At 46.7% G+C, this 27,507-nt stretch overlaps 1 protein-coding gene and 1 long non-coding RNA gene across 5 annotated transcripts; one reads left to right on the top strand and one right to left on the bottom strand.

Annotated features, from left to right (window-relative positions):
* The first annotated feature begins 208 nt into the window (after positions 1 to 208).
* On the top strand, positions 209 to 10,040 carry LOC129631529 (uncharacterized). Its single transcript, XR_008704070.1, has 4 exons — positions 209 to 314; positions 4,236 to 4,326; positions 6,938 to 7,028; positions 8,399 to 10,040. It is a non-coding gene; the product is annotated as an uncharacterized LOC129631529 (long non-coding RNA).
* Positions 10,041 to 13,160: 3,120 nt separating this feature from the next.
* On the bottom strand, positions 13,161 to 25,093 carry CCNE1 (cyclin E1). 4 transcript variants are annotated; one of them, XM_055552619.1, is made up of 12 exons: positions 24,873 to 25,085; positions 24,357 to 24,405; positions 24,163 to 24,250; positions 23,860 to 23,928; positions 19,971 to 20,122; positions 19,716 to 19,851; positions 16,528 to 16,674; positions 15,884 to 15,979; positions 15,325 to 15,399; positions 15,104 to 15,215; positions 14,854 to 15,011; positions 13,161 to 14,545 (listed from the first exon to the last, which is right to left on the bottom strand). In XM_055552619.1, the coding sequence occupies exons 2-12, from the start codon at positions 24,374 to 24,376 to the stop codon at positions 14,423 to 14,425; spliced, it is 1,176 nt and encodes a 391-aa protein (XP_055408594.1). In that variant the 5' UTR covers positions 24,377 to 24,405; positions 24,873 to 25,085; the 3' UTR covers positions 13,161 to 14,422. The 4 variants fall into 4 exon arrangements, with proteins under 4 accessions (XP_055408594.1, XP_055408593.1, XP_055408592.1 ...); XM_055552618.1 differs by having other exon boundaries at positions 15,325 to 15,459; positions 23,860 to 23,919; XM_055552617.1 differs by having other exon boundaries at positions 15,325 to 15,459; positions 24,873 to 25,084.
* Positions 25,094 to 27,507: the final 2,414 nt, after the last annotated feature.

The raw sequence follows: 27,507 nt of genomic DNA, 5'->3' as shown, positions 1-27,507 counted from the left end.
GCACAGACAAGGCCCGCCACGCCCCCGGAACGGCCACGCCCCCGGGCCCAACCTGAAGGAACGCGTGCGCAGGAAGGGCCCCGCCCGCGGGCACGCCCCCATCCGCCCCGGACCCGCCCCATCCGCCCCGGACCCGCCCCTTCCGCAGGGCGCACTCTGAAGAGCCCTCCCCCATGGGCCCGCCCCTAGTAGCTCTGGTCCCGCCCCTCCCTTGGGGCGCACTCCGTATAGAGTCTCTGAGCTGGACTGGACCCATGGCTCATCCCGTTTCGGTGCGGATCCAGCGCAGCGCCCGCGCCCGGCGTGCCTAAAGAGTGAGCAGCCTGCTTAGTCTCCTGGGCAGGCATCCGGGCGGCGTGAGGTCGCGCTCGGTGTCTCCAGCGCGGAGCAGCCGTACCGACAGCTTTCAGCCGCGAGCCAGTAGCCTCAGAGGGGCGGGAGCGGGGGCGGGAACGGGGGCGGGGCCCGGGCACGGTGGGTGGGTCGACATCACGTGGGTAAACACGCCGCACGTGGAGCGCAGCCTGAGCCCTGAAGGTGGTGTCAGCTAGCTGCTCTCAGAGAGTCGGGCAGGCTGCTGCGGCGCGCGGCCGATAGGCTGGGAGGCAGAGGCCAGGCCCAAGCCCGCGTGCGCCCCACTGAGGCTCAGTTCCTTCCATTCAGCTAAACCCCTGCTAGCAATGGCAGGCACTGAGGTCGGCTCAGCCGTATCAGGCCCTGGTCTAAAGGACGGTAATAAACCTTTAGATAGTGCCTGACATCACTATCCCATTCCCAGGGATAGGTAGGCACTATCCCATTTCCCAGATGAGGAAAGCGGAGCCCTCAGCGGCTAAGAATCTTTTCCAAAGCCATGTGGCCAGAAAGTGGTGCATCCAAGATCCCAATGCAGTCAGCCTGGCTCTTTTGTGCAGGGGTCGAGATCCTGCTCCTGGCGTCCTGCTGCAGCCCTTTGGGGCTGGGGCTGGTCTAGGGCACTCCGTGAAGCCTAAGATTCCCACTTTGTACAATGAGGTAGCAGTGGTGCCCGCCTCCAGAGGAGGCTCAGAGGCGGCGCTCAGCGAATCGTCACGATAGCTTCCGCCAGGGTGTCGGAGTTGAGGGGATGGAGCTGGCGGGGACCTCTGGCCCTCCTGGCCCACCCTTCTCTTGCCTGAGCCGGGGGTCGTCAGCGCCCCCTGCAGCGGCGCGCTGGGCACTCGGGAGCAGTCAGCGTTCCTTCCCAGAGCCGACTTCCACTCAGGCCCTCCTCTCTCCTTTCTCCTCCTCTTCCTCCTCCGCTTCCTCCATCTCTCTTCCTCCTCCTCCTCCGTCCGCGCCGCGTGACCTGGAGCGCAGCTCGCAGAGTCGGTGGCCGCCAGGGGGCCGGGGTGGCCTGGGAGGGGCGGGCAGAGTGCGCAGGTTTCTTTAAAGAGAGTGTCCTGGGCACAGGAGCTGAGCTGCCCGGCTCCAGGGCGGGTAACAAGCGCTCTTCCCAGGGCCGTACAGCCAGGCACCCTAGGAGCCACCATAGGGCCCAAGATACCAGAAAGCAGATACTTGGGCCCCAACCTTCGGTTTGGTTTTGGGGTTCATGTAAACTGGTTAATGGAATAACCAGGCCCCGGCTTTTCATGAAGTGCAGCCACAGACCCTGAAACCAGTGTCTGTCGTGCCCCCTCCCCAACCCCATGACCTTGGACAAGTTGCTGAATCTCCCTCTATCTGTACCTTTTGTCTGAAACGGGGTTGTGGGAGAATTAAATGACTAAACTAGAGCCTTAACAACAGTGCCATGCACACTGTGGGGAACATTCAGGCCAGGACTAAGACCTTGGTTTCTTGCTGTCTGAATCAAAACCCAACCCTTGAGGTCAGTTCTTCTCTAAAGATCTTTTTTATGGAAGGTACTGTGAATGCACCATTGAACAGCCACTTGCCCTGATCCAGTCCCTGAGACATGTCAGGGCAGTCACACAAGCCTGTGTGGTGGCCCAGAAACAAGCCTTCTATTTGCCTCCTCCCAGCTCACTTACCTACTAACCAGTGTCAGCATGTCTGTCTCTGATAATGCTACTTGCTTTGTCCCCACCCCCATCCCAGGACCAAGGGCCACACAATGTTTGGCTGCCCCTGTTTGGATAGTGCCTCCCTGAACTGTAGTGGAATGCTGGATTCATACCTTTATTCTGCTAAGGAGGGCAAGTCTATGCGGAGTGGTCTTCTGGGTGGCAAACAAATGCTTTGTGCGTGAGAGGCACAGGCTAGGTGCTTTGGCTAGTGAGGACCTTCCTGATCTCTGTCTTTTTTCCTCCGGGCCAGATTGGGGATCTTGGGTGCTGGTCTAAGGAAGAGGAAGATGGAAGTAAAACATAGGGAAACCTGGCAGACACCAGAGAGGAAAATTGCAGGGTTTGAGGGTGAAGCAGACTTCAGTGTTAGGCTGCTCCTACCCTGAGACCAGGTGTGGGGCAGGCTTTCCCACAGGGGTGTCTAGAACCTTCCCTGCATCTTGGACCTGGCACAGAGACCAGCACTGTGAAGTCAAGGGCACTTAAGGGTTGAATAACAGTGGCCACATACCTATAGTGAGATGAACATTGTTGGAAGCAGGATTTTTGCGGCTGTCTCAGAGCATGCTCACATCTTGGCTGTCAACCATTGTTTGGGAGAGTTTTGTTATTTGTTTCTGTGTTTGCTGCCGTTTTCTCCACTCTAGCATCCCTTCACCCTGTCTGTGAGACCAGGTAGTTCACATGGCACTAATTCCATCCCGGCTGGCTCCTGCCTGGCTAATCAGAGCACTACATCCTCCTGGCCACAGTGATTAGAGGAGAGATAGGCATGTAACTCACTGGACCCATGAGAATCATCCCCAGGACTTTGGCTAGAGATTGAGGAAGGGCTTGCTGGTAGAAATATCAGCTTGGAGATACTGGCAGATATCACATGGAAGACGAGATCGGCATAGAACAAAGCTAAGCTGAGCAAGGGCATTAGATTCCAGAGGACAGCATGCAAACACCCAGATCCAGCCATGCCATGCCTGAGGCTAAATATGTCCCTGGGCTATCCAGAGGTCTGTATCCAAGAATTTCGTTTTTTCTCCTGGCTGTTTGAATTGTGTTTCACTTGCCACTGACTGTCTTTCTGTCATATGACCCTCCACTGGAGCCAAGACCACAGCCACCATTTCTGGATGAGAAAGAAATGTGAGCCTTGGGTACTCAGGGTCACATGGCTCATCAGAGGTGGACCCAGCCTAGGAGTGTCTCTCCTGGTGTCTCTAGCAGGGCCTCTCTCTAGACCCCCTGCTCTGGCCTCCTTCTATGGCCTTCCTGACCAGTGGGTCTGTGGCCACCCAGCCCACAGGTGACCTCGACTCTGTGTTTGCTGGGCTTGTACCCTCTAGGTCTGTCTTGTCTATAACTGTATCTTCAGGGCCCAGCATAGATGCTCTTGGCAAATAGTGGTGGAGAGAATTAATGGGAATTGTAATTCCTGTGGCCTGCTGGGATTTGAAGGTAGAGATTTCAGAAAATCAGGAACCCCCAGAGCTTCCTCTCTCCCACCCTGAGACCTGCCCTTGACATGCATGGCAGCCTCATGCCCCAACTTTTACTGACTACTTCAAAACCCTCCCTGGTAGCTCAACTGGTAAAGAATCTGCCTGCAATGTGGGAGACCTGAGTTCTATCCCTGAGTTGTGAAGATCCCCTGGAGAAGGGAATGGCTACCTACTCCAGTATTCTGGCCTGGAAAATTCCATGGCCATATACAGTCCATGGGGTTGCAAAGAGTCCGTGGGTTTGCAAAGAGTCAGGCACAACTGAGCGACTTTCACTCAAAACTCTCAACAATTTTCCTGCACCATCTCATGTATGGCCATGTGGCCAGTCTTGGGTAGTTGAGTGAGGAATGAGTTTTCACTCTTCCTCCCCACCTTGGATCTCCCTGCCCAACTCCAAAGGCCCAGGCACCACAGAAACACCCTGATAGGCCATGACTGCTCCCCACCAGCACACCAGAAGGGGTGAGTAGAATTGTTCAAGAGGTGAGGGCTTGCTGCCCATAAGCAGGCTGTGCATCTCCTGAAATGTGCAGCAGCACATCTGCCCAGAGAAAAAGGGAGGCTCAGAATTGCAAGCTTTTGTTATTTTTACTTTTTGGTGTGAGGGGCCATCTGTGCAGGTTTGAGCTTGTCTGGAGGAAACCAGGATTTGTAGATGAAATTCAAATGTAGGATTACTTTGCAGGCTGTCATGCTGAGACTTTCTCCAGGAGCTGGGGCAGAGTGCTGATATTTTTATAGCAGCAGAGTGTGCCAGAGGCCAGCAGCTGCTCGGGGTAAGTGAGCACATGGGCCCTCCAGCAACCTCTCAGTGCTGGTCTTCTCTCAGTGTGGGCTTCACCAAGGGTGCCAGCCTGGGTCACCAGCTATGCAGATTGGCCCCCACTGCCTGTGAAGAGGGGGCTTGGAGGGTAGAAAGGTACGGCAGGAAGGAGGTTGGCAGTGCTGGAGAGTGGGAGCCAAAGCAGCTCTGACCCCCTCCGTTGTCACCATCAGTTCCTCCCAAAACAACCTCAATAAACACTAAGATGCAGATGCAGCTTCAGGATATACCACAGCCCCTACCTTCAGCTGCAGGGCACTCTTAAGCCTCCTGCTTAGAAATTCCACAACTGCCCTGCCTGAGCTACAGGTGGCTATGACCACATTGGGATCCCTTCTAGGGTCTTCCCACAAACCAGGGCTACCTGGCATGGGGATGAGGGCACATGCCAAGGTGAAACATGCAGGAGAGCCATCCAAACCCCATCCTGAAAGCCCTCTGAGGGGTGTTCCAGGTGAGGGTCTGGTACAGGGCTCTGCAGCTTGTACACCACCCCATGCATCCTGGGCTAATGAAGTTGGTGTTCAGACAATGGCAGAGGTGTCAGGCATGCACACTTGCCTCATTCATTTGTAACAGGAAACATTGTTTATCACCTACACGCTTTCCTTGGGCTTCTCTCCTGGGCCAGAGGTGTAGCAGCACATTATGGGGTAGCATAAGAAGAAGAAGGAGAAAAAGACATTGAGGTTTATCACACTGGAGTGTGGAAACTCTTCAAGGCCATTGCTGACAACTCCTCCTGGGTTCCGAGGTGGAAGGATGACAGCAGATGTGGGCAAATAAATGATTCATGACAATTTCAGTCACTGCCAAGCCCCCGGCACATATACCCTTTCTAACTTATGCTAAAACAACAAAATTTAGTAATAAGAGATAGGGACTGTGGGAGGAAAGCAACTCAACCTCCTTTTTTCTTTCTTCAAAAAGAACCCTTAGGTGAGGTATACCAAATAAATCAAGAGAATTCCAGAAAAACATCTACTTCTGCTTTACTGACTATGCTAAAGCCTTTGAATGTGTGGATCATAACAAACTGTGGAACATTCTTAAAGAGATGGGAATATCAGACCACCTTACCTACCTCCTGAGAAATCTGTACAGAGGTCAATAAGCAACAGTTAGAACTGGACATGGAACAAAAGACTGGTTCCAAATTGGAAAAGGGGTATGTCAAGGCTGTATATTGTCACCCTGCTTATTTAACTTATATGCAGAAGACATCATGCAAAATGCCAGGCTGAATGAAGCAGGAGCTGGAATCGAGATTGCTGGGAGAAATACCAATAACCTCAGATATGCAGATGACACCACCCTTATGGCAGAAAGTGAAGAGGAGCTAAAGAGCCTCTTAATGAAGGTGAAAGAGGAGAGTGAAAAAGCTGGTTTAAAACTCAACATTCAAAAAACAAAGATCATGGCATCTGGTACCATCACTTCATGGAAAATAGATGGAGAAACAATGACAGACTTTATTTTCTTGGGCTGCAAAATCACTGCAGATCGTGACTGCAGCCACAAAATTAAAAGACACTTGCTCCTTGGAAGAAAAGCTATGACCAACCTAGGCAACATATTAAAAAGCAGAGACATTACTTTGTTGACAAAAGTCCGTCTAGTCAAAACTATGGTTTCTCCAGTGGTCATGTATGGATGTGAGAGTTGGACCATAAAGAAGGCTGAGCACTGAACAATTGATGCTTTTGAACTGTAGTGTTGGAGAAGACTCTTGAGAGTCCCTTGGACTGCAAGGAGATCCAACCAGTCCATCCTAAAGGAGATCAGTCCTGAATATTCATTGGAAGGACTGATGCTGATGCTGAAGCTCCAATACTTTGGCCACCTGATGCAAAGAGCTGACTCATTGGAAAAGACCCTGATGCTGGGAAAGGTTGAGGCAGAAGGAGAAGGGGACAACAGAGGACAAAATGGTTAGATGGCATCAATGACTCAAGGGACATGAGTTTGAGCAAGCTCCAAGAGATGGTGAAGGACAGGGAAGCCCGACATGTCACAGTCTTTGGGGTTGCAAAGAGTGAGACACAACTGAGCGACTGAACAACAAAATACTGCTATGCATGCGCACACACACATACACACACACACACCCTCCCTGCCTGTGACTCCACCCAAAAGACTCATTACCCACATAAAAGTACCTGTACATGGAGTTATGGAGAAGCAGGGTGGAGGAGGATGGGGGCAGGGCCTGGTTGGGGACACAGCAAATGACCATCGCCAGGCAGGACTGCTGTTGGCATTGCCAGGGAGCGCCAGGGTGCGCAAATGATGGGGGAGGGCCCCAGAGGAGTGCTTCCAGGGCCTTGCTGGGCTCCAGGCTCATGCTGGGCCTGACTAACTGGGCAGACAGACCTTTTCTCTTTTTTTTTTTTAACAGAAACAAAAGGGTGAAATCATTAGCATCAATTGAGCACAGTCAGTGTAGATTACTGAGGTGCCATTGTTGTGAGGATAAAAGAAATGTAATTAATAAAACCCATCCAGACAGCCTTTTGTGCTTCCCATAAATTCTTTATTGGCTTCTGCATCTATCTCGTCCACAGACAAGCCCTCTCTTTCCGCTGCCCTGGACACTGCTAAAATGAATAGTGCAGAAAATCACTCCTGAGATCTGGAAACTCATCTTTTTCCATGGTAATTTGTCTTCTCAAGCCTCAGTTTTCTCCATCACAGAGGCAGATTTAGAGCGTTTTCCAGTAGCACAGGGCAGAATTCCATTCAGGGAAGAACAAAGCCCACCCTAAGGTCGAGGCTTCTGAGGGAAGCCCAAGGTCCCTCCCACTCAAGACCATGTTCAGGCCACCTGGCAGGACCAGGAACTTTTCAGGCACCAGCCTTTGGGTAGAGGTCAATTTTCTGGCAGCAGCCCTGGAATCACACCTGCCCAAACTCTGGCCTTGATGTACCCTAGTTGGGCTGAAGGTCAAAGGTCACCCTGAGGGTCACCAGGAAACCTGGAGGCCCAGGAGGAGGTGAGGCAGCTCTCAGCCCCTAGGAGGCTTCCCGCCACCTGCTTGCCAGTCTGACGTCTGCCGCATGCTGTTGCCTTCCTGACATCTAGAGAAACGAAACTCCTTTGCATGGCAGGAAGTAGGGGGTGGCTCCCTAGAGTGTGATTGTGAACCTGAAAATACCCTAAACCCATCTCTTATCACCACCTGGAAGACTAGAGTCTGAAGAGAAACAGAAAGCAATGCAACCCCTCAGAGGCACGTGCTGTGGCCACACTGCCTGCTGGGTGGGTGAGGAACCAGAGGCCCAGGGCAGGCAAATGATGAGCTAAAAGCCCTATATACCTTTGAGTGATGGCCAGCTGAAATTCTCCTGTAAAATCCAGAAGTCTGAAACTTTTCTGTGGGAGCCAGGCAGATAAAGAACATACCTTTGGACACCAAGACATTTTGTCCTGAAAATTAAACCTGTTCAAATATTCTGTGCTTCAGAGAGAAATTTGCCCTCTGTGCCACTTTTCTTGAGACATTCCACTTTCTTGATCTATACTGTTTTCTCACTTTTCATAGAGTCATGGGTTGCCTAAGTAAAGATCAAAGCAGCAGGTCCTGCGAGGCAGCAGGGAGTGTGGTGGGAACGCTGGTTCTCTGCAGACTGATGGTGCTGCCCAGATCTGGGAGCCATGTCTGTATGTGAACTCTCCCAAGTTTTAAATGTTGGCTCAAATGTTTTCAAACCCTTTTTGCAGCCCAGACACAACAAACCCGGCACACCAGCATAGGACATACAGCCCTGAGGTGGCACCTCTAGATCTGTTCTGTCTGCTGCAGGGACCCCCACAGCCTCTGGGATGGAGTACACAGAACTCCAAGGGACTCACTTCAGACCAAGTCATTAGTAACTCACACAGATCGAATGTTCACTGCTCATCTCTTAACAAGAGAGAGCTCGGTTAGGTGTTTAGCAAGGGAGACACAGAGAACCTTCTGGATGACCTAGGCTGTGACCATTAGGATATGTTAACTTTGCACTTTTTTTTTTTCTCTATTAAGGAAGGCACTGCTACGCTGCTTCCCCACAGTCCTGGAGAATGGATGATGTCTGTCTGATGATGCACTGGAACCTGGGCACTTGCTTGTCATCCCACTCTTGCAACCCTCCCAGGAACTATGTGGCTCCTTTGCTCAGAGAAGGACTATAACAGAGACAGAGGCCTGACTCTTTCCTGTTGATGTTTAGCTTTTCAATCTTAATGTTAGTAGCATACATTCTCCTGAGCATGGAAGAGAAGAAACTTAATGCAAGTGATTATACATGTAAGGATCAATCCATGTACACATGGAGAAAATATTTAATGTGCCAGACCCTGAAATTATGTGCTAAGCAATGAAATAAATTGGCAAGCCACCACTGAAAAATAAAAACAAAAGAGCAAGTTTTTATGTGCATTTTAAACTACTTAGAGATGATACAGTTGAAGGAAACAGCAAATATTTTCATTTATTCATATGTTAGTTGTATGAACAGAAAAAATTCTGGAGCAATGTACACTCTTTTAACACCAAAACAGAATGGCATTTCTGGGGAGTTTTCACTTTTGATGTTGTATGTGTTTGTAGTATTCTAACATTATAACAAATATGCTGCAATATTGCAATTATAGGAAAACCAATAAAGTTAAATAATAGCAATTTTACTGGGAAAAAAAGATGACATTACCAAAAAGCTGGAGCAGATGTGGGAAGGCAAGAACTCTTACACTCCTCACCTGGGAGAATAAATTGGCACAACTTGGGGAAGTAAACAATCACATCTACCAAGTTGAAACAGCACATCCCCTTTGACATGGCAATTCCCCATCTACAAATGTGTCCTAGGGAGTTAATACACATGGCACACGTGTGCACAAGATGTGGACTGCAGCACTGTCTGTGATGGTGAAAAAAAATGGAAACCTACACATATACATGTAGAAGGTATACATTGTGGCATACTCACTGAAGAGAAAACTCTTATCACAGTTGAAAATGAGTAAACCCTATCCTACAGGTATCAGCGTGGATAAATGTTGAAAATAAAGTTGAAAAAGATAGCAAGTGGTATTATGATGTGTAAGGGTTTTTTTGTTTGTTTTTTGTTTTGGCTGCGTGAGCTATTCATTGTGGTATGCGGGGTCTATCTCTAGTTGTGGCTCATAGACTCTAGAGCATGGGCTCAGTAGTTGCGGCCCAAAGGGTTAGTTGCTCCAAGGCAGATGGACTCTTCCCAGACCATGGATCGAACCCACATCCCTTGTGTTGGAAGGCAGATTCTTAACCAGTGACCACCAGGAAAGTCCTGATGTGTGAAGTTCTATTACACTTATGTGAATTTTAAAAACACCCAAAGCAGTGTTTCTGTAAATCTCTTGCTTATGAATCCAGATATAAATGATAGAATTCTAAATATAGGTGTGGAAATCATCCACCTGGACCTCAGGGTGGTAGTTTCCTTTGAGGAGGAAAGAGACACTGTGGGATTAGGGAGGGTTACCACGGGGCCAGCAAGTGTGTCTGTGTGAGAAGTCAAGGGAGGGCAAAAGGTTTCTGGAAGGAAGGTGGGGTCAGCCGTGCTAAGTGTGGCAAAGATGCCCCGTGAGATGAAGGCTAAAGGCTACCACATGGCCATTAGCTTTGCCACTTGGCCATCTTAGGTGGCCTTGGCAGGGTAGTGTGTGGTGAGTGGGGCAGAAGCCCCACTGGAGGAGCTTGAAGGAGGAGGGACAGCAGGTGTATATGATACTTTCCAGGAGGCTGCCCAGGAAGGGCAGGAGTGAGATGGAGCTGAAGCCTGGGGAGGGCCAGGGAGCAGGCTTGCAGGGAGGAGCCTATGGAGGCTAAGAGCACCTCAGAGCAAGTGCCACGTGTTCCTGGAGTCCCCACTGCAGGGCTACTCCCGGCTCAGGCCTCAGTCTGACTGCCTACCTTTGTATTACCACCAGCAGCAGCAGCAATAATAGCAAGGGCAACCATCTATTACTGTTTCTTTTTAATGTTCTAGGTGCTAGGCTAAGACTTTGTATGCATTCTCCTGTTTAACCTCCCTTTTAACTTATGGAACAAAGACTGTTATTATCATCCCCATTTCACATCTGAGGATTACTAGGCTTGGAGAACTTAAGCATGGTGCCCAAAATCACCTTGTGAAATGGCAGGGAAAGGTCCCAGCTCCAGGTAACTGCCTCCAGAGCCCAATGAAGAAATGACATCAGTGTGGGTCCAGAAAGGGTCCTCTTACTGCAGGAGATGAGGTTTCAGCTGGCTGAGGTTGCAGAGGTGCAGAGCCCAAAATCACTGTTGCCTGGGAGTGCTGCAGGGCAGTCCCCACGCAGGGCAGTCCCCTCGATGCCCCATCGCCTTCCTGCACGGTCACTTTCCTGTGGCACAGAAGCATGCAGTAAGAGGACCCTTTCTGGACCCACACTGATGTCATTTCTTCATTGGGCTCTGGAGGCACACATTGCTCTGAGCCTCACTCTCCTCTCGCACCAGCTCTTCCGCCAGGGGTATCAGCCCCGTCTTGAGCTTAATGTGCAGAAGCCCTTTGTGATGTAGCCTCTGTCACCTCATCTGCCTTTGTCTCCTTCCACTCCACTTTTCCAGGACTGCCTGGAAGGATTCAACAGCCTCCCTCCCGAGCACAAGCGCAGCTTCCACTCCATTCTCGCGTTTCATACCGCTGCCCTCCGGATTCCAGCTGTCCTTCGGTCTCCCAGCCTCTCCTGAGCTCTTGGACTCTTCCTGGGGCTTTCATCTCCAGGGCTAGTACAGCCTAGCACACAGCAGGGGCTCCCACGGGAGGCCAGCTCACTGTGTCGTGCCAGGGAAGCCAGCATTAGACACTCAGATGCTACACAAATTTTTAGAATTGGCATTGATCAGGAAAATTATGAGAGGGCAGAGAGTGTTTATTGAATAAAGGACAGCATTGCCCTCTTGTCTGAGGCTCTTGGGAAATAGTACCTGTTAGCTTGTGAAACTGAGCACATTAGAGTCTTCTGAAGTTAAATTTGAAATTGGGATGAGGTAGGAAAAAAATCTATGCTCACTGAATACAAAATGCAATTGTCTGTCATTGCAGGAACTAAAGTATCTGCCACAAATTATATTTAAGACTCTATTGTCACAGGCAGATTAGCTAATGCTTGATTTTAAGTATAGGCTTCTAATGCTATTACTCCTGGTTAGCTCTGCCTGGCAGGTAACCTTGTGGAACAAATGACTGCATTGCTTGAATAACATATTTGATCAAACAGGACAATTCTTTCAAAAATTGAGTTCTCTGTGGCAATTTGAGACCTGTAATCAGCAAATTAGATGATTACAGCAGGGATAAAAATAGTCTTCTAACAATGTCCAAGGTATAAATGTGATTTGAATTTCAAAATGCTAAACATGTGGTAGGAAAATGCACGGTTGGATAAATATGACTAGACATTATCAGATTTGATTTCTCTTTCCACCCTGCTCTGAAGTAGAGCCTAGTTTTGCCCAAATAAACTTCAATCTCTTTTGTGCCTGAGTTGGAGAACGGAAGTGCATCCACACACTAAGCTCCATGTCTTAATGGACCCACAATTCTGCTTACTGGTTCTTGGTCTCAAGAACAAGTCAAGGTGAAGCTCAGCATCTCTTATTCTCCTACTGGTATAAAATGACCTCTGTGAAACAGGCTGTCCAGGTTCCACACATGGGAGATGGCCTTGGAAAACCTTCAACACCCACCACGTGAAGAACCATGTGTTCCTTCTTGGGCGCAGGGGCCATAGACCTGACAGCAGCTGTGTGAGGGTGCTGTGTAAATTCTGTGAGCTGGGGTGCGACATGAGGATGTGGTGTGCTCTACCATAACCGGATCAGTCTTCATGATTGGCTGATACATCACCCCTCCCTTCTCTGGGTCCTTCCTGCTGACACATCTTTGCCTCATAGCATTTGTTCACCAGAGGTGACTGGAGCTGCCACTTCCACCCCTGCTATCTGTTTGATATCACGTTGCCTCAGTTGGTTTCAGATGAATTGCAGAACAAATCTGATCTGGCAAATGGGTACAGAGCCAAGAGGTCAAAGTGTGTACTGGAACAAGTTCCTTCAAGAGAGGAAACTTGATTTCACTTACTGGTGGCTTAGAGAGTTTCTGGCAGAGTCACAGAAAATACTGGATACTATGGATTTCACTTACCCATCTGGGATTTATCCTTGATTAGCACAGATTATCAAGAGCTGCCTGTGGCAACACTGCCATTTAAAAGAATACCGATCTCCAGAAATACAGCACCCTGACAATTTACAAGTAAGGCAGCCTCATCTCAGAATACTCAGTAACTAACACTCTTTGCAGTACGACGGCTCGCCAGTCCATGAGGTATTTACCTCAAACATGCTTTTGAGCCAGTGTTTCCTCACATCTGCCTAGTTCTCAAACTTATAAAACAGAAATGTATTTAGTGCCATATTTTTGCACAGAAAATGTCATATGTAAATTAACCCCTTTTAGGAATTTTCGAGTCACAAATGATCACCATTAAAAAGTCACTACTTTAAAGGCAAGAGTATGTCTGAGATGAATAATTAACTAAGAGTATCATTTGCTAAATGCCATTACATGTATATTTATAATGCATTTATTAAGAAAACTGCATTAAAATGACAGAACTATGACATCACAATGTGAAAAAGTAGGACCTCTCTCAAATTTCATATAAATGTGGTAGATTAAAAGTGGCTGTTTTTCTTTCTACTTCAGATAGATTTTTGCAAAATAACAAATACCAAGTTGAAATAAATGATATTTATTTGCTCATTCACCCTCCCTTAATGAACTCATACATAGACCAAAACACTGTGAGAAAATGAAACATAAGACTTGACAAGGCCACCACTTTGAGAACGTCCCACAAAATGTGATGTGAACTGTGCACATCGGGCCTTAAAGTGGACAGTGACCTCTTCTGTTAGCAAGGCACTTGGTGAATCCATCAGTGATCAGGGAACAGACTTTACGAGTTACATGTAATTTTACTTTGCATTTTCTTCTTCAAAGTAGTTAAGGCTGCTACATTAACAAGTTCTCCAAATAAAGATTCTTTAGGTTAAGCTTTGGATAAGGACACAAAGAGTATTAGATAACACTAATCACAGACACTTTATGACCTCTGTCCTGTGCTCGGGAAGAAACCACGCGTAAGACCCTCTTGGACGCAGATGTGACTTCACCGCTGTCACCACCGCCAGCCAGCGAGCCCACCGGGCTCACACTGCGCAGGGCATTGTTGGAAGATGCGGGTCAGGGCCTCACTCTAGCTCAGGGGCCCCTGGAGGCCCGTGAGGCTGGCACCTGAAGCTCACTTCAAAAGTTTTCTTTTAATATATTTGTTTGAAAGGCTTGAGTTTTGAGAAGCATGAAGTTAATTAACAAAGGGAACTTGATACAGCCACATTCAAAGTTGACTCCTAACTTAAATTACCAGACATAGTTCATAAAACCAGCTGTCTCAAAGACAGTGTTTTATCTTTATTAAAAAATGGATAAACATAGCAGCACTTGCAAAAAACAATAGTTCATAAAAGGCATTGTACACTGTCAACTGATAGTATGGAAAGGGGAGGCCCCCAGCACAGCTGGTGGTGGGCTGTACATCATAACACTCACAACCACCTGTCCACTTAATACGACTCAGCCCAGAAAAGCCATGGGGAGACCAACAGCAACATGGCACTCCTCAACTTCAAGCCTTTGTTATTTGTGTGAATAGTCAATCAAGTCAAGTATCACCCTCCTTAGCAGCATCTGGAGCACTCATTGGTGTTCTGGAGGTGGCTGGTGTACTTGACCCACTTATTAAAAAAATCTAAGCATTCAATAAAAAACACTTCTCCCTGTCCAATGCCATCCACAGAAACCTTCTGTCGCGGAAGAGACATGCTCTTCCATTTAAATATCTGTAAAAGCTAATGCACGTCTCTGCTGCAGTCGACAGGAGAGAACCTGGAGCAGGCACTTCTGCACAGCTGTCTTTGGTGAGGATGCTGGAGTGGTCATGCTGATCCCTGCCCACTGCTCTGCTTCTTACTGCTCTGTGGAGGGGTGAGGACTCCAGTGGGGAGAGGAGAAATCCTGTTTTCTTCGGATAATATGGCTTTCTTTGCTTGGGCTTTGTCCTGTTGATAAGAATAAAAGCAAGAAATAGAGATGTTACAATGGAAGAATATATCCTCTGGGCTTCACTTACTTTGTGCTTTTTCCTATGTAGGTGAGTGAAGGGAAAAAAAATAGCAAAGAACAATCTAAAAGCCTGTGGTCTATATGATACTTAAGAGATAGGATCTCTTGATCCCATTTTTTCTTTTCCAAGGAATTAAAAAGAACTGGAGTCTTTTTAGGATTATCTGGAGCCTGTATGAAGCAAGTGAAGAGGCTGCCCAGGAAGTTTTAAGACTTTGTCTGGGAAACAAGGAAGAGTACTGACCAGCAAATCCAAGCTGTTTATATGGGTCTGGATGTTGTGTGCATCTTCAGCAGGAACTCCCCTGAAGTGCTTAAGTTTTGAACTTCCTGTCTCCCTTATAACTATGGCAAATGGAACCATCCACTTGACACACTTCTCTATATCACACCACTGATACCCTGCAATGAAAATACATGTTACGCCGATTTGAGACAAATAACTGGTTTGTAAGTTTCATGTATCTTGTTAATGGACTGGAAAGCCAACATACCTGAAACCTTTTGCATCAGTTCAGATGAAGAGAAATGATACAAGGCGGAAGCAGCAAGTACACCATAAGAAAATTCTAAGCAGCCGACATCCAGGACACAGAGATCTAAAAGCTATGGGGAAGAACAGAGCACTAAGGGACACGCCAACACACACCCCTTCTAGAGTTACTCAGTCTAGTGGTGGGTTAGGGTGCCCCACAGAGGCAGTAGAGCCACTTACCTCTGCAATCTGTATGAAGATTTGCTGAGGATACTGAGGCAGGAGCACTTCATAAACATCATTTAGATATGCAACCTGCATGTATACATTCAACCAGGACACAATGGTCAGGGGACTTAAATGCCACTTAAGGGCCTATGGGAAAACAGAAAACAGACCACTGGTTGAAAACAGAAAAAGACATTTCTCTTCCCTTTGGTCCTCTATAATGTTAGCTGCTCAGTCGTGTCTGACTCTTTGTGTCCCCACAGACTGTACCCCACCAGGATCCTCTGTCCATGGATTCTTCAGCCAAGAATACTGGAGTAGGTTGTGATTCCCTTCTCCAGGGGAACTTCCCGACCCAGGGATTGAACCCTGGTCTCCTGCATTGCAGGCAGATTCTTTACTATCTGAGCCACCAGGGAAGCCCCTCTAAAGGAGTTTCAAAATGCAGCCATTTCCCCTGCCACAATGTGTCCAGCTGGAGAACACCTAGCCAGATGCACTCATGCTGAATGTAGAAAAGATATTATGTATGTATTTTTGAAAAGGACTGAAAAATTAACTTGTAACATACCTTCATAATGATTAATTCCATGGTGAGAATTTCATCTCCTGAACAAGCCCCATCTGTAACATAAGCAAACTGGTGCAACTTTGGAGGATAGATTTCCTAAAAGGAAATAAAAGAAGATACTACTAGCAAAATGCCCATCTCTTATAGTTTAAACTTATATATTGTACCTCTCAAATTATTTTTTAGTATGCTAACATAAAAAGAAAGAGAGGGTACATTGATGGGATAAATATAAGAACTACTCCAGTGGTTCAAAATGCATTAATTGTGAAAGAAATGAAACATTCACCCTCAACAATCAATCAACCTTTTACTTACTGAAGAGTTTTGAAAATTTCACCTTTTCAATACCTTTAGTAATGTGTTTGAAAGTTAGGCCCATCTACCCTTCTAATCACACCAAAATTTTTATCCTCTTAGGGAGAAGTTCAATTTTTTTGATTAAAGGAATTAAATTAACCTAAGCATTTTAAATACTCATACTTTTCTTGGTTAATTTCTAGCCTTTTTTTATGTGTGGCTAAACTTTAGAAGGCTTCAAATTAGAAAAATACAAATACAGACAAATAGTTGATCCCTTCCCCTAATTCCAGTGGATCTCAAGAAGAGCATGTACTACATAAAAAAAATTGAAAATTATTTACCTCAAGTTTGGCAGCAATAAATAACGATGAAATCCCAATAAGTTGTAAAAGTGTTTTTACAACATTTTGTTGTGTTGCCATATACCGATCAAAGAAATCCTGTGCCAAGTAAAATGTCTCTCTGTGAAGTTTATAGACTTCACATACCTGAAAAAATAGTAAGTTTTAGAATAGTTACTTGAGGAAAAAAAGAAAGACAAACAAACTTGCCATGATTTTGGTGAAGGATAAAACCAAAGAGACAGAAGCTGGCTTTTCGTAAAGGATGGTTACCTTGCTTATCCCTAAACACATGCACAATGAAAACCTGGAACTCAGGATAAGGATGAAGTGTTCTGTGATCTAATATAAGAGCGAAAGCTCACAGGCTACAGCAAGAAGGTACATTCACAGTACAGTAAAAGCAGTGTTTCAAGGAAAAACAAAATTTTCTCAAAGAAATATGTACCCTTTTGTAAGTTTCATTATGATGTGAGGAAAGAACTACAATATTTCTTCACAATGAGCATCATCAGTATGAAAGCTTGAAAGCTGGAACATAGGTTTATTTAAAGATCACAACACTAAAACACTGTTAATCTAATCACAAGAGGCAAAAGCTTTATTAAAAAGCATTAAATGAAAGACTCAGAGACCTAGGTTCTATCCTAGGCTCCCCTTTAGAAAAACCAATTATAAAATTGAGACATTATAAATTAGTCCTGCTTTGTTAACCTCACAGGACTGCTGTGAGATGTGGAAAAATAGTATACATGATGGAGTTGAAAAGGACCAAAGAAATATTAGACCTCAATTCATTACTATCATCAAATGTTTGATTATACATTTAAAACTGCTATTCCTAAACAGTATATCCCAAATAAGTACACTTCACAGGGTTATAAGTAGGAAAGGCACCAGCGGAAACAACAAACAGAACATTACTAGAAACCTCCATCAATCACCAAAGAGTTTCTAAGTCCATGTGGAACCATGTTTAGAGTCAGTCTTTATCAAGCAACACAACTACAATCGGATTAGAAGTGAAACCAGAGCTTCTGTTCTCTACGGAACAAACTTTCAGACATATTTTACCCAGCTCACCATCAGGCACACTGTGTAAGCACTTCTTTTTTTGCTACATACTTCTTGGCTGGGCTGGGGGCTGGGAAATTTAACATCACTGCAGATAAGACTGCCTGTGAACTGTGGACTCATGTTTTGTCCCACTTTAGACATAAAAGTTATCATTCTTTTCTATCCTTTCAATAGTATTACATGACTTTTTTGATTGACTTCCAGGGGAAATCATTTCTTTAGAAAGTATCAATGGCATCAATTGCACTATATATAACAGATCCACTAAGTCACAACATCTTTTGAGTTGAAGCCTGAGATTAAAGCATACTATATCTAATGCTTCAGGGAATTATAAAAAGTTCCAAAAGGCCCAGGAGGGCTATGTGCCATGGTGGGTCTACGGACAAGTGTAAGGCCTATAGTTTTAAGCAGGCCTGCCAAAGAATTTGTACATTTGTACATTTTCTATGTTGACATTTTCAGGGACCAATAGAGAAAAGGAAATTAAGAATGATAAAAAGATGTTTTTATGTAAATCTTACATGGCCTACTATGTAAGCTATTGTTTGGTCACTAAGTCTGACTCCTTTGCGATCCCAAAAAGGAGATCTGTAGGCCGCCAGGCTCCTCTATACATGGGATTTCCCACTCAAGTATACTGGAGTGGGCTGCCATTTTCTTCTCCAGGGGATCTTCCCTACCAAGAGGCTTCCCAGGTGGCTCAGTGGTAAAGAATCTGCCTGCCAGTGCAGGAGACTTGGGTTCAATCCCTGGATCAGGAAGATCCCCTGGAGGAAGAAATGGCAACTCATTCCAGTATTCTTGCCTGGAATCCCATGGACAGTGGAGCTTGGCAGACTACAGTCAAGGGGGTCACAAAGAGTTGGACATGACATAGCATGCACACACACACATGTAAGCTGTACTTCATATGCACTATTTCTAATCCACACAAACTACATAAGGAAAACACTAATAGAAAACATTACAATGAGAAAATCAAGTTAAGTGACTTGCCTGACTGAGGCACAAAGATGTTAAGTGGCAGCAGATTTGACTCTAGGACAAGCACAACTAGGGTATACATACCCTGTTAACACAAACTTTCTGAAGGTACACGGCACTGTTTTTAGGGAATACGTAGCCACACAGCTTCCATATATACTTTCATAAAATGGATCTGCCTAAGATACCCTTCCACTCACAGAAGAAAGCTCATTTTGCACCCACCCAAGGTTTACAGAGGTGTCCAGGTATGTTTGTTAGTCACTCAGTCGTGTCTGACTCTTTGCAACCCCAGGGACTGTAGTCCGCTAGGCTCCTTTGTCCACAGGATTCTCTAGGCAAGAACACTGGAGTGGATTCCCATTCCCTTTCCCAGGGGATCTTCCCGACCGAAGGATCAAACCTGGATCTCCTGCATTGCAGAAGGATTCTCTACCATCTGAGCCACAAGGGAAGCAGTATCCAAGAAATGTCCCTTAATCAAGCCACTATTGAGACACCCACACTTCCTCCCAGAAGGAGGTGCACTGCCTATACAACATAACTTCTTATATTTAACAATTATTTACTATAACTTATAATCTTGTTATTTGATCAATTTTTGTATGATAATGTGAAGTATGAAAGTGTGATCAATAAAAGATTTGAACAATATATTTTGTTAGGATAAACTTCTGTGGGGAAAGAGAAATGGGTCCCAAGGAGTTAAAATGAAACAATACAAAATTTCTGACTGTTAAAAATAAATTTGTTCATATATTTTTAAACATTTGGTAGTAAGCTATCAAATAGCTGTTACACATTCTATTGTGTACACTTAAAAAGCAAATTAACAAAGATCAAATACCAATATTTATAATTAATTGGAAAATACAACCTTTGCAACTATTTAAACTTTGAGAAAAAAATTCAGACGCCAACTTAAAAACATCTAAGGGATAAACAGAGTTCAGAAATTCTTTTAAGGAAGTACATAAGCAAAAAAGTTAAACCACTGTAGTATATATACCACAGTTCAGAGACACAGAATGTGTCAATGGAATCAAACACATGAAGAGATTACAACATCACAAAAGAATCTAGAAACGGTCAGTGCTTCTAGTTAACCAGAAGGCTCAACCTACCTCCATTAACCAATCCAGAAGAATTGCTCGCATTTTAGGCTGCAGAAGAGGGTGCCGCTGCATAAGGTGCTTGTCCCTCAAGTATGTCTTTTCTTTGTTTAACATGATTTTCCATACTTCCTCTCTATTTGCCCAGCTACAAAAAAACAAAACCAAGCAAAACACAAAAGACAGGCGTCAGTATGCATCCAACTAGCGAAGTGGAAGTGCACACAGGGAGTAAGAGACCCAGGAGGCACTGGGTGGTCAGCTTACTTCAGTACAGGCAGTGGCGACGCTCTGGATGACGACGGCGTGCACCTCTGAGGCTTGTACGCAGCGTGTGGGTACAGAAGTTCATCTTCTTCTTTGTCAGGTGTGGGAATCAGGGAGCAGGGGTTTTCACAGGCTGTATTACTGTCCCAAGGCTGTAAAATAAAGACATGTTAAAAAACGTTTGATGTAAACCAGCTGTTTTTACATTCATTGATTTGTAAAACAGCCAGTAAAACAAAAAAATGTCTTCACACACCTAGAGCAATCTCTAGGCCTAAATCAATATTCCGGCCTAAATTAAGATGGAGATAGCATGGAAGACACAGTAATGACTCCAAGCTCTCATGTTCTCAGGAGTCTATGCAGTAAGTACCTAAGAAAACTGGTCAGTAGCATTTTATTCTCCGTATCATCATCCTCGTATGAGGTGCGTGAGGGCACAGGAAGGGTAAGACAAAATGCAAACAGGTCTTACATTACCGAAGAAGAAAATCTACTTGCAGTTCAGTAAGATACTAAGCAAGGCTCCAAAAGGGTATTGTGAGATTTGGTCACAATTCAAAGACCTGGGTTTTTTAACAAGTACAACTAACCTAATAAAATGTCTTAAAAGTGAAAGGCAGAATTTCCAATAAATGTATTTACATAAGCACTCCACAACCACAAGTATAAAACTGATTGCCATCTATATTTAGTCTCCTCATTTAATAAAAACCCACCAAATGTGACATCTTCCTTTGGTTCCAGGTCAAGCCAAATATATTACATAATGAGAACCTTTCATTTTCCTTAATTCAAATGGAAAAAAAAGGAGTATCTGCCTACTTAAAACCACATCAAGCAAGAGTCACAGGATTTACTAAGAAGTCTATAGAGATAAAGCCTAGATATTCCTGAAGACCTTTGAAACCCACCCCCAAAGGCTTATATAGTAATAAATGCTAAATCATCATTAAAAACCCAAACAATGCTTCTTTTAAAAAGTCCAGATATTTAATTCAATTTTTAATATTTGGAAAATGTCATTTTGCCATTTAAAGTTTTTTCTTTTTAAAGCTACTGTTTATTATCTTACTCTAAACAACTGATTGTTTTTTAAAATTACAATGAATTTATTGAAGATATGGCATGTTAACAATCCTGCCAGCATAAACGCTCTGTTAAAGCTCTGAGACTCATGGCAATTTTTTTTAAAGCAGAGAGATCATTAATGTTGACTGGAAAAGAGACAACCGAGAAGACTATAAATGAACATAGAAACATGGGCTCTCCAAGTGCTGCTTGGAAGATATGGGACAGGGTGGCTATCACAGCACACTGGCCACTTTCAGAGGAAGCCAGAGCACTTTTAAGGTACTGAGAAGAGCAAAGTAGGATAAAGCTCTCCTCCATCCAATGTGCACAGAATTGAGCATGCAAATTAACCATGACAGATCTTGCCAACAGCTGCTGGAGAAGGGCAACATCCTCTTCCAGTTCTAGAATCATGTGCTGGTATCATTTCCTTGACTCAAAAGGATCATGTTACAACTGCTTTACGTTGTATTCACTCAAGAATGAATTCTAGTTTTGAAAGCAGAAGCTGGGTGTCACCCTCTACAGCCAGATGGCTGAAATAGTTGAGAGAAGACTTTTGGAGATAAAATGCTAACAGTTCCCAACCTGCAGCACACAGACAAATCAGCTGAACCACAAGCAGGCAAATGGCCCCCAGAGCTGGCCTTTGACTAGTAGTGTAGGAAGCAGGATAATGAAGTCTATATTCTTTAACTTGAATGTATGCCATGTCTCAAAGACAGCGAGATCAATCTGACTTTAGGAAGGGAGGGGATAATAGCAAGAGACCAATTTTGATTATTTCTAACCACCTCTGACTCTTTGTGCCTCTTTTAATGAAGAATGAAACTACCTTATGGAAAATTATGTTCTGAGAAGTAACTAATAGAAATTCCAGGACTCCATTTCAATAAACAAGTTAGGTCTCATGCAAAAAATTGAACAAAATGGATATGTTAAATAGACTTTAGACAAAAGAGCATTAGTTTCATTGGGAAAAACCTAAGGTAAGAATCAAAGGTTCCATGTGGTCCTGATGTAGCAGTATCACAGAGTTAAGCATGATGGCTATAAGTAGCTCAGGGCTATTGAACAGGGCTGAACCATGATAACTCCACAGAAAAATTCTGTGTAATTAATTGGCAAAAAGGTTGTTACCCCACAATTGTAGCTTCATGAATCTACAGAGAAATAACATATGACACTGACTGCTTCATAAATGATGGGTAATTTTCAAGCTATCTACTTTAGACAATGTGTAGAAACCTGTTGTCATTAATCTCTGAACCATGAAAATGCCTTCTAGTGGGAAATAATATGGCTATTCACATATCACGTCTATCAGCTCTCTGCAGTCCAGGGACAGGGCCAAAGCCCTGTCTTAGGCACCCTAGGCTCCGCTCCAGTTATCTCTGGAACTGAAACTACTCTAAAACCCCAAGAAGTCAACAGGGACAGCTTTGCTTCAGCCTTAGTTAAAAATTCCAATTCAAAACATAGCTAGGAAGACAACCAATCTTGAATTTCACAAAGTTGAGATTCATTTTAGTACAGACCCACACAAATTAACTTGCTTGGTTTGAAGTCTTTACAGGGAGAAAAAAAGAAAACGAAAAAAAAGGAAAGAACTTGAAACGCACTGTCTTATTTCTTTTCCTAAAACAAAGTATCTCTTCTTCTAATACAGCAAGTAGATCATCAGGCTGTTGTTCAATATTAAGTGGAGTCTCCCCAGAAATGCTAATTACGAGGGTCTTGTGCGCAGTAACTACAGCTTGACCGTGTGCCCCACGGCTTGGAAGACTTCGCTCTCCCAGGCCCAGCTGCTCTGGCTGTTGCTCGCTGTCCTACAAGGTGATGTGCTGCCACTGCTACCCTCACCAGAACCACTTTCCTTGGCTCAAATACTATTCCTGCTCGGTTTTTATCTGTTATAGTGTCAGAAAGCCTAATCAGTTAGTTTGGAGATCGACTGCTTCCCCTACTGGGGCCATAACTACAGTCTCCAGCCATTTCTGGAGGCAGAGAGATAATACAAGCTTTTTTGGCTAGGGACTTCTGATATTATGATGCTACCATGAACATGCAAGAAATATGGCGGGAACTCCATGAAGGAGGGGCAAGAGAAATGGACTGACTAGTCAATTTTAAAAATGTGTTGAGATGCACATATCATTACACATAATGTCTTACTAATACTCTGGTGGAGGTCAGATCAAGCTCCAGGCAGCAGTTATCACTGGAAGTAATTGCTGAAGAGGCTAGAAGAACCATCAAAAAGGGGGGAAAAGTTTGAAACATGACCTAAAGGGAGTGGGAGCAGGGAAGGGAAGTCCTTAAGCACCATGAGGAAACAAACACAAGTGTGGATGGGGGAGAAGTTGCTTATGAGCACACACAAACCCCCATCATCACAGTTACCCAAAGAGCTCTGTGTCAGGAGCCCTCCCACAGTTCACTAGCCTACAGCCTAGGCTATAGGACAGACTCCGCCCCTGGCTTGCACAGGACTCTGGGTTACTTTCCTCCTCTAAATGAATCTCAGTTTCCTCAAGGGCAAAAGGAGAGGACTGAGTTATGTGAGGTTCATTCTGGTTCTTCCAGACATCAGCGCATATTTGTAATCTCAGGGATGTCAGTCAGGAACACAGTCCTTCCTGGAATCCCAAGACTGGCAGAGGTCAGTGCCCACTGACAGGCACAGTGCTCGGTTATATGAACTGTGGCCATAGCTAGAGAAAAAGCCTTCAGCAGGAGGCAAGCAAGTATGAGACTCAATTTGACCCCAAACAAGGGGAGCCTCAACTTCGACCCAATCAGAAAATGTACCTACCTGATTGCCACACTGGCTTCTCACAGTCTTGTCAATTTTGGCAATTTCTTCATCTGGATCCTGCAAAAACTAACATAAAACAACCCCCATACCCCAAGGAAACACACCAAACAGCCCAAAGACAAAAACACAGACACAGAGAAGAAAAAGAAAGCTAGTAAGGTTATGATCACCATTTCTGCCAAACGCTCCCCCCCCCACCCTTGATCCCTTATCAACAAATACATGAGCAGAACCCATTCTGGTACCCAGGTAAGATTGGGGGGGAGGGTATCCTCCCCCACCTGTCTCCTTTGTACTCACAACGGCTACATTTGCCTTTCTTTTCCTGGAGCGAACAGAGACATCGGTGCCACTTTCCTCTTTCATGGTATCCGGTTCCTTCGCATCCCTGCAAAACCAGGATGGCACAGAGGTAAGAGTCTACCCAAATCTCGGCCCACCCCTCCCCCACCACCGCACACCTTCCCCTTTCCCGCAGCGGCCAGGCCACTCACCTCTCCTTTTCCCTCGGCATGGCGCTGGGCGCAGGATCAGACCTCAAGCCTGGGGGCACGAAACGGCAGTAGGGTGAGAACGGCAGCAGAGGGGTCCAGGGCCCGCCGGCCTGTCCCGAGCACCCCTCCCCCTCCCGCGCGGGCGGCGGCGGCGGGAGCCTCCCGGGCCGGTCGGGAAAATGGCCGATGGGCCCGGGGTGGCCTGTCACCCGCGGCGCCACCAGCGGCCCGCGACGCCGGGTCGGAACCCAGGGTGCGGGGGGGCGCTCAACGCCCCCTGAAACTCTCTCCGGCCCATTGCCTCCCTCGGGACCCCCAGCTGCCTCAGTCTTCCTCTCAACACCTCCCCGGAGCCCGCTTCTGAGTCACCCTACCGGGGCACCCCGCGCTGACGCCTCCGGGGACCCGGGGACCCGGCCTCGCCCCACCCCCACCCGGGCCCGGCCCGACCCGACCCGGGCGCTCCAGGAGTTCTCGCCCGCCGCGCAGTCCGGCAGCCCGAGGCAGGGTCCTCACCCGAAGCAGTCTCCGCGGCAGGCAGGCAGGCGGCACGAGCCGAGGCCGGAGGCAGGAGGCAGAGGCGAGCGGGAAGCCGGGAGGCGGGAGACGGCGGCGGGCCGAGCGCGCGGCGGTGGCGGGATCCGCGCCTGCCCCCTACACCGCGCTGGCGGCCGAGCCGGCTGCTCCTGCGCCCGGCTAAGAGCGGGACATTTAAAAATCCCAGCGCGCGGAACCGGCCCCCGGACCGCCCTCGCGCCCTCCCGCCACCCTCCGCTCCGCCCCGGCCGGCTGGGAGCCCCTCAGCGACAGCCAGAGGGCTCGGCCCCGCCCAGCCACCGCCCTCAGGCCCGCCCTGCGCGGCGCAGGCCCGCCCAGGCGCTCAGGCCCGCCCGGGGCGGGGCCACCGCGGGGCGGGGCTAAGTGACAGGGCCTGCGCGCCGGAGGGGAGGGGCCCTGGGGCCGTGGCGGGGCCTGTGCCGCCCAAGCTGCGGAGCCCGCGCGGGGCGGGACGCGGGGGCCGGCCGGCGCGCGCGGTGGGGCGGGGCTGCGCAGGCCGGGACGCGGGGGAGGTCTGGCGCGAGAACGGCGGAGGGGCGGGTCGCGGGGCTCTGGGGGCGGAGCCGAGCGGCGCTGGAGCGGCAAAAAGCCGCGTGGCCGGCGCTGGTGGAATGTAAACACGGCGGGCGGCGAGGCTTCGGTCCCTGACTGAGGGGTCGGGCCACTAGACCTGAAGTCCGTAGGCCTGCAGCGCCCGCGCACTGTCTCTCCTTGCATGTCTCCCCCGCCCCCGAGACGCAGGTTTCCGGGCCCTGAGTCAGGGTGGGATGTGCCCAAGGTCACAGCGCATGGTCACAGAGCCTAGAACCAGGGCCTCAGGCCGCCAGATCGGGGGCCGCCTGTGGAACAGCTGTTACTCCTGGACGTGCGTCCATCCATCTGTCCATGCGTGCGTGTGTTCATTCAGGTAATAGTCTAGCACCTTGCCTTCCAGGTGTGCCTTCCGCCACAGACTTTCCCCTGAGGATCGGAAGACCTTTTTGATGCTGGGATTCCATGTGGCCCTCTTTACCTTAAGCATTTACTTAAGCAGGCAGTAAAATCAAATCCACACTCCATGCCACTCCACGTGGACCTACCCTCACCCCCTCTCAGACCTTTCCTTCAACTGCCTCCCATCAGAGCTCCTCTGGCCATCCTCTGTCCTTTCTCATCTCGGGACCTTGGAATTTGTTGTCCCTAGCTCCGGCCCCTTGCAGCTACATCTTTCCTGAGAATTTCCAGGTCTTCCCCAGGAGTTCCTCTCCACCGCATTGCCCTGCTGTGGCTCCTTCACAGCACTTGCTGCCATATGTCTCTTGTCCGTGTTTGGTACTCTTCTCCCTGCCTTGTCTGTCTTGTTCACTGCTGTATCCCCCAGATCTTGGCATAGAGCCTGGAGGAAGGGAGGCACGTCAATCTTACTTGTGAAGGAATGCTTGAAAAACATGGTGACCAAGCCCTTGTGGATTTTACAGGCTAAGGAGACAAGTATTGACTATCATCACTTGAAAGTACCTACTGTACTAAACTTCTAGAAAATACATATAACACAGGGCTCCTAAACACTCTCAAGACCCTTCCTGATTTACAGTCTCAGTCTTGGGCCTCCTCCCTCCATGACTGTCTTTTTGCAGTTAGAGCCTGGATCTTATTGGAGGACACGGTTTGTGTCATCCTCAGAGGTCCCTGCTAGCAGATTCTTGACCTTCCAGGGGCTCTGAGGTCAAGGCTGCTGAAATGTCTTGCTCAGATTGGCTTAGGTAGGCATGGAACCCAGGCTCCTAAATTCCCAGCCTTGTGCCCTTAGGTAGTAACAATAATGGGTATCACAAACATTTAAAAAATAACAGCTTTGTCCTAAATACTTCAAAGTGTTATCTCAACTAAACTTCTCAATAATCCTATGACATTGATACCATGATTGTCTTATTTCACATATGGCACTATCTACTTCTTAGGGTCACTGTAAGGATTAAGTGAAATAATGCAGATGAATTGCTGAGTACAGTACCTGGCACATAGTAAATACCCAATAAATGACAGTTGTTAACAATGATAGATAAGACAGTTTTCCTTAGTGGTTGTAGTAAATTATACTCCTATCAGCGAAGAATATCACCAGGACTTCCCTGGTGGCCCAATAGTTAATAATCTGCCTGCCAATGCAGGGGACATGGGTTTCCCCTAGTCAGGGAACTAAGATCCCACAAGCTGTGGAGCAACAAAGCCAGTGAGTGCACCATAGCTAGAGAAAGCCTACAAGCACCAATGAAGACCTACCACAGCCATGAATAAATAAATTTTTAAAATTTATTTAAAAAAAGAAGAAAAGACAGAAACTGTGGTGGCAGCAATCAGACCCCTCTGGAGTGGGGGTCCTAGGTACTACTGTACGCATGTTTTATATCTTGATCTAAGCAGTGGTTACATGGCTATGTTCCTAAATAAAAGTTCAATGAGCTATATATTTGTTATTTGTGCACTTTACTAAGTGTATGCAATACCTCACTAAAAAATAAAATGGTTAATTTTTTAAAATAATTGAAAAAGCAATAAAGTAAGACTTTTGCCCACTGGGAGCTTCCAGTCTGAAAAGGAGGCAGTCATGTAG

The sequence above is a fragment of the Bubalus kerabau genome, chromosome 17 (assembly GCF_029407905.1).
Source record: "Bubalus kerabau isolate K-KA32 ecotype Philippines breed swamp buffalo chromosome 17, PCC_UOA_SB_1v2, whole genome shotgun sequence".
Lineage (NCBI taxonomy): Eukaryota > Metazoa > Chordata > Mammalia > Artiodactyla > Bovidae > Bubalus > Bubalus kerabau.
Note: the sequence above shows the minus strand (reverse complement) of the source record. Positions and strands in the feature narration are given on the sequence as shown.

What these genes read in the sequence shown, in the direction of transcription:
- CCNE1 (XM_055552617.1), bottom strand. Translation starts at nt 24,376, where the DNA reads ATGCCGAGGGAAAAGGAGAG. An exon ending in TCTTCATACAGATTGCAGAG is followed by an intron (nt 15,216 to 15,324) that starts GTAAGTGGCTCT and finishes TCTTCCCCATAG; the next exon opens with CTTTTAGATCTCTGTGTCCT. An exon ending in ACTGATGCAAAAGGTTTCAG is followed by an intron (nt 15,012 to 15,103) that starts GTATGTTGGCTT and finishes TTTTCATTGCAG; the next exon opens with GGTATCAGTGGTGTGATATA.